This window comes from Triticum aestivum, chromosome 2D (assembly GCF_018294505.1).
Source record: "Triticum aestivum cultivar Chinese Spring chromosome 2D, IWGSC CS RefSeq v2.1, whole genome shotgun sequence".
In the NCBI taxonomy this organism is placed as follows: domain Eukaryota; kingdom Viridiplantae; phylum Streptophyta; class Magnoliopsida; order Poales; family Poaceae; genus Triticum; species Triticum aestivum.
In genome coordinates this window covers 518,458,414-518,465,254 of record NC_057799.1, presented here as the reverse complement: position 1 = coordinate 518,465,254, position 6,841 = coordinate 518,458,414, and the positions used below count along the sequence as shown (strand labels likewise).

Here is a 6,841-nt window from a genome sequence, read left to right as displayed (position 1 = left end):
CTGCACGACTTCGTTCGTGGGATGGCACGGGCACAATGTACTCCCTCCGTCCCATAATGTAAGACGTTTTCTGACACTAGTCTAGTGTCAAAAAACGTCTTACATTATGGGACGGAGGAAGTAGTTTGTTTTGAGCTTTGTGGCACGATTTAGGATCACTGAATAAAAGGGGAAGAACAAAAAGCAGCAGAACTTTTGCGCTGCACAAATTCCTCTGTTTCGTTTTTCTTCAGCGAGTGTTTCATATATATATATATATATATATATATATATATATATATATATATATATATATATATATATATATATATATATATATATATATATGAGTAGTTTATCTTGTGGGAGAAAAGGATGAACGAGGGAATGCCTTATTTGCAAATGCGGAGAGGGGTGTGGGTGTCTTTTTGCAAAATCGCCACAGTTTCCTTCCTATCCGTCGGATATAAATCGGATGGCCTATATTGCAAGATGGCAGGAATACCATTATCACCGGCTCTATTTTTTATAAGAGTAGAGATAGAGAGAGAGGGACAGAGCTGCTCCGGCCAGCCGGTCCGGCCACAGTTCTCTGTAATTTGGAGAGTCTATCCAAAACATGCCATCTCAATATCAAATATCAATTGTAAATTCGGTGGTTAGCATTCTTTTATTTGTAATGATGGTCTATTTTATTTCACTTTGTTACGATCTAACACGAATAATAGCAAACGGTGGATCTTCAGATAGCCTGATGCTAACAACAGGCTTAGAACCCCTCAAAAAAAAAACAGGCTTAGAAGATCTCAAGACCTTTTGGTTTTGCCCCGAACTTGGCAGTGAAGCTCCAACGACAGCCTCTTTGCCATGCTCAAAACTTAGTTTCGGGTCAGTTTGCCAGAGCAGCCAGAAAGGAAAACCATCAGGAAACACAGGAGCACCAGCACCACCATTATACCACAACAGGGTCTGCGAAGAGGAGCTTAAGCATAGTTCAAGATACTGGTGGTACAACATGCCTCAGTTACCGTCTGTTGACACCAGGCTAACTTAACCGGATAGCTTTGGCCATCTTTGGTATCTTGTCCAAGGAGTTCTCTACTAGTTACAAATGGCACGGCAGCTGATTGCCTAGTCTAAAATTGATGGAAAATCTACTCGCTCACTAGGGTTTTTGCCCTGTATTTCCTCTTGAAAACATACTGCCTGAACTGCTTGGTTTCAGCCATCAGGTCCAGGGTCGGTTTTTGCTGGATGGTCGCCTTCTCAGTCTCCAGCATCCTCTTCCGCTTGGCAAGCGCCTCGATTGCATCTTGATTCTCCTTTTCATCCTGCATGTGATCCTCCTGCTTCACGCCATCTCTTTCCGTTTCGTCGTCAATCACATACTGTACAAGTGGCAAAGTATGTGTTGCGTTGGCGTCAGCAGGTCAGCACTACATACACCGCTGCAGACTACAGCTAATACTGCCCGATTAAGTCAAGAGAAACAGAGGGTGCTGCTGTAAGATTTACCTCAAGATCATGAATCAGCGAATCAAGGGACTTGAGTTTGCGGTGAGGCCAGCGAGGTATCCCATATTGCCGGCATTTCTTCTTCAGAATGCTGAGTCCAATCTTCAGAGTCCTGGATGCTTCTCTGATTGGAAGATGAAAGTACTGAGCTATGTCATTTAGAGTAATGCTAGCTATATACTCCCGGTGAGCTCGCCTCTGCTTCTCAGCTGGTGCTAGAAGATCTGCATCGGTCAGATTGAGATCAGAGTCAGCATTCTGAAGAAAACAAAAAGATAAGCAACAGTGAAATTCAGACATGAAACTGCACAAACAAGATATAACTTCAGAAGGTACAGTACTTTTAAAATTATTCAAACTATTTAAGTTCCTAGCAGGGAAGTACGAAGTAAGCAACGGAGTACAGATAGGCGAAAAGTTCCGTAAAAAGGAACAGTAAGTTTCTTGGGTTACTGAAGAGTATTTTCACACCATTGTGCCCTTTTAATTAGAATAACTAAAATGTCACGAGAAAGAATTACAAGTCGACGAGTCAAGCCGAGGTTGAGACTCATAGACTACTGCCGGACGAGCTGCCATGGCACTGTAGTACTCAAACGACAGTACTCAGCTACTACTACATAAGTACATACTCCCTACGTTCCTAAATATTTGTCTTTTTAGAGATTTCAAGTGGACTACCACATACGGATGTATATAGACATATTTTAGAGTGTAGATTCACTCATTTTGCTCCGTATGTAGTGACTTGTTGAAATCTCTAGAAAGACAAATATTTAGGAACGCAGGGAGTAGTATTTACTCCCTCTGTCCCACAATATAAGATTGTTAGCACGATCTTATATTGTGGGACAGAGGGAGTAGTATATAGGAAAATACACAGGAGCTCATGGGTGCTCCACCCCCCTATATGAATATTAAATTCAAAAAATATCAGGAAAAAAAACTAGAATTTGGGGATACCAAACCTGGGTGCCTAATCTACTCACATGTGAAGTTTCGTGAAAAAATACCAGAAAACAAATCCATGGCGAAGAAAATACAGTCTGACCTATGATCCATCCAAACAGTTTTTCCCTATACATAGGATTTTTTTGTCTTTTTACTGAGAATACATTTCCACGTATTTTTTCACCAAACTTCACACGGGAGTAGATTGAGGACCCAGGTTTGATATCCCAAAAATTCAGATTTTTTTGAATTTTTCTGGTTTGTTTTTTGAATTTAATACTCATACAGGGGGTTGGAGCACCTGAGTGCTACAAATCCTCTTCCGTAGTATATACTACTATGTAGTACTATGCAATATACAATAAAAATTTGATGCATGGGAAGTGAATGAAGAACCTGACGCTGGGCCAATTGTGATATCCAATGGCCAGGGCCACAGGGGAGAAATCAAACCCAAGAAGGGAAGGAGAGAAGGGAGAAATTACTTGGTACAACAGCAGAGGAATGCTTGCTTGCCATCGCCTTCAGATCCAGGAGGAGCACAGCAGCAGAGGGGCAGATCCAGGGGAGGAGCACAAAAGCAGAGGAGGACAGCAAGGGAGGAGCACAACAGCAGAGGGGCGGATCCAGCGGAGGAAGATGAGCGGAATGCTCCTGGCCACCGCCGCCGCCGGCGGCGGGGGGTCAGTGGTTGGCGGCGGCGGCCTGGTCCCAGGTGAGGCGGGCAGGCGGCTCGTTGTGGAGGAGATTGAAAAGCTAGGGTTGCCAGTTTCCCCTTCCGTGGGCTTCTTACTTATCCCTTCAAATTGAGTCGATCGACTCAAACACGCTGACTAGTCTGGACTAGTCCACGACTAGTCGCTCCACCCCTCGACTCACAGAGCTAGTCTACACAAAGAACCTAGTTGACAATCAAATTGAGACAACTAAACTATCACGTGACTAGTCAAGACTAGTTGTTAGACTCATAAAGTCAAATTTATAGCTCAAATGTGATCCCAAGTTCAACATAACATGAACAATTGCCACAAACAACTAATGGCACAAACAAAAAGTTGCACATATTTTTGCTCAATGCAAACCTTTTATTTTTTTCCGAGAAAAGAAAGGACTTATGCCTCGATGCATTTATAGAAAGGAAACAAAGGGCTTATGCCTCGATGCATTTATAGAAAGAAAAAGAAAACCAACAGGGCCTAGCCACTGTGGCTTTTTACATGGAACGGCCAAGACACTCACGCTGCCGCGCACAGGGCGCAAACGTGGCTAGCGGGCTGGGCACGCACCACTAGCCAACTGGTTGACGCCCCCTTCCTGAATTTATAGATACAAGATTTGTACCAACCCACACGACCCACAGAAACTAAGGAGGCTCATGTGGAAACAGGGTAAGCCCAGTTGGACAAGCCATTGACCAAAGAAGCGCCTGAGCCTTGATCGTGTCAATCACGTGCGACTTAACCCAAACCTTCACTTCACTTGTAACTTTCTAATCGCGTCAATCAAGCCATTGACCAAAGAAGTTTGAACTAGATGTTCTCATTTAAATAAACTTAGTTTCCCTGGAGGTTACAGATGGCCCAACGAATATGTACATGTATATGACAACGGAAGTAAAATCAGTGTTAAAAAACCCATATAAAATATTCTTAATAGTACATTGTATATAATGGACTTACTAAACATAGCTACAACCATCTTATTAAATTTATAATGGACTTACTAAACATAGCTACATTGTATATAATGGACTTACTAAACATAATTGTTATGCTTCTAGCAACCTGTTTACCTTCATTTTCTCAGAACAAGTTGTCTATCCACATAATATTAACTAGTGTGGTGTCCCTTGTATTGTGCCGTTGATCCATGTACGGTTCACATGTCCGACATTATGTTTTATTCATATCAACAGATTAATCTTTTCTCTTCCTCTTCCTCTTTCATGTGACTGTATTTATAGCCAAACATTCTAAATAAGCTAATTGTATTGAAACACATTTTGAGAAAACTTGATTTAAGTTTTTTATGATTCTGACACTACTATACTATTACTTAGGTTATCAAAATTTATTACTCAAATGCTCTTTAGTTATTAAGGATTTCTTTAACTAAGAGAACACACATTTACCAAGCTTCCATTTTATCTGATTTTGTTGTACTACAAGCCAGCTCCAACTGGATGCTACCAATGAAGGGGACCCTTCACGTGGCTCGTATTGAGCTTGTCATGAGTCGTTCGTTTATTTCTATGATTTAGCTTGCAATATAGTGACCCTCTGCCTTCATTTCCTTACTTTTGGAGATTTTATTGACGTCTCCCAATTTATCTCCCTCTTCAATTACAAGCACCGGAAGCCCTTCTTACTCTAGTTGTCAGATCGATTTGCTGAGCTCTGCGATTGGATAATTTTATTCTCTTAGTTGGTTTACTTGTTCCATGATGATTTCCTATTCCAATTCAATCAGGACTCTTATTTTTGGGCGGTAACCAAAGCTGTTCAATCATGGCTTGTCAAGTTTCTATAAACCTCAGCCAGTCTTCCTTGATTGATAAATCTAAGGCGTTGTTCCACTATCGTTATATAAGAACATACTAATAGATAGATTAATCAGGAGATAGCCCAATGTATTGCTTTTTCAGGGAAGGGGTAGCTATCTAGTCCGCCCATTGTCATGCTAGGAGGATAGGATGCATGGGTCTTAAACAAAAATCATATGCCATGTTCCTAACTCTGCTCTACCAGTCTGACTCATTCACTAAATAAAGATCTTCCTCTCAATTTGGCATTGCCCAAACCCCTAAACCCCTGGTGGAACATCCACTTTCACACTAACGGCAACGTTAATTAAAAACACTTGCACAAGTACCAGACTCTGGTTTACATTTGTTAGATTTCGAAACCACAGTGGAAGAGACGCAGTCACCTTCACCAAATTGGGGTGGCTCATCGGTATCAGACCCTGCCTCTTGCTTAACAGAAACTCTGTCCTTTGCATCCGAAGTGGTCAATTTCTCATCTGAATCGCATTGAACGAGCCCTGGGACCTTTTCTTCTACTTTCTGAAACTGGAACACCTTTGTCAGGTCGTTGTACAGGGAAGGCACACACATGAGCCTCGGGTTCCTGAAAAGGAAAATAAACGAAGCTTTCAGCACTCAGTGGCAATGGCACTCGCACATTAGGTTGGGGGAAGAAGCAAAAACTTGTGGACATCGAGGAATCGGCGCCGCATTGAGCCGTGCGTGATCGTACCTGAAGGGGCAGAGCACGGGCGGCGGCACGGGCGGCGGGGCGACGGCGGCGACGAAATCGAATGCCAGGATGCAGCGCCAGGGCCCGGCAATCTGGCCCTCGCGGTACGCGGGGCGGCCGCGCCAATCCGCCGGGAGCAGCCGCAGCGCGTCGGCGGGGAGCGGGACCTCGCGGGCGGAGGTGGGGGTGAAGGCGAACTCCCGCTCCACCCACCTCTCCCAGCCGCAGCCCCCTCCCTTGCCGGCGACCCTGTAGCCGTGCGCGCTCCTCACGGCACCTGCATGGGCAGAGGAATGTCACACACACACACACACACTCACAAACGTCGCGCGCCGCCACAGCCCACAAGGAGGCGGAGGAGGAGAGGTGGGAAAAAACGATTGAGAGATGGAGTGGGGCGTGGGCCGACCGCGGTCAACGGTGCTGACGAAGACGGCGAGCGCGGAGAGGGTGGAGACGGCGGCGGCAGCGGCGGCGGGGGCTTCCATGGGACGGGAGGATCTGGGGGGCGAGCTCGGGGTCGGGGTCGGCTGGCTGGGGGCGGGGGCTGGGGCTGGGGGTTGGGGGTCTGGGAGAAGGGAAACTGAAGGGGTTTTGTTTCTTGTTATTTCCAAACCTGGGCGGAACGGAGGGAGGGGAGGCGAGGGTCCCCCGGCGAAATGCGCTGATGCTACGGTTTTTTATTTTTTTTATTAGTAGAAAAAATGAGGAAGAAGTCAGTGTGGGGTTTAACCCTCCCTCCCTCCCTCCCCAGCCCCCAATGTGCTGTCACAGCCCATAAACCCTCATGGCTATTTCTGGGCGCTGTGGTGTGGGTCCAGCTCAAGAAGGAGCAAACAAACAAAAAAAAGAAGCCAGTATGTGTGTTAGTTCATTTGCTACCGGAAAACTACATGTGTTTTTTGCCGTGTGAGTGAATGAATGGGTGAGTGAAAAAATCGGCCAGCTGCACGCTCTGGCCTCCGGTGACGCTGGCCCTCGCAACGGCCTCTGGGCGCTTGGACTTTTTTGGCGGATGCTCGGCCGGTCTCACGCGGAAAGTAGGGCGGGTCTAGTCTCTAGTGTGACCGTGTGGTCATGTCATCGCAGCGGGTCATCGGGGGACGCGGGGGGAGAGAGACGACGGTATAAAGCGCACG

At 45.5% G+C, this 6,841-nt stretch overlaps 1 protein-coding gene across 1 annotated transcript; it reads right to left on the bottom strand.

Annotated features, from left to right (window-relative positions):
- Positions 1-892: 892 nt before the first annotated feature.
- On the bottom strand, positions 893-6,261 carry LOC123054166 (protein RKD5). The gene is made up of 5 exons (XM_044477874.1): positions 6,112-6,261; positions 5,703-5,979; positions 5,374-5,573; positions 1,495-1,718; positions 893-1,367 (listed from the first exon to the last, which is right to left on the bottom strand). The coding sequence occupies exons 1-5, from the start codon at positions 6,188-6,190 to the stop codon at positions 1,134-1,136; spliced, it is 1,014 nt and encodes a 337-aa protein (XP_044333809.1). The 5' UTR covers positions 6,191-6,261; the 3' UTR covers positions 893-1,133.
- Between the last annotated feature and the right edge of the window lie 580 nt (positions 6,262-6,841).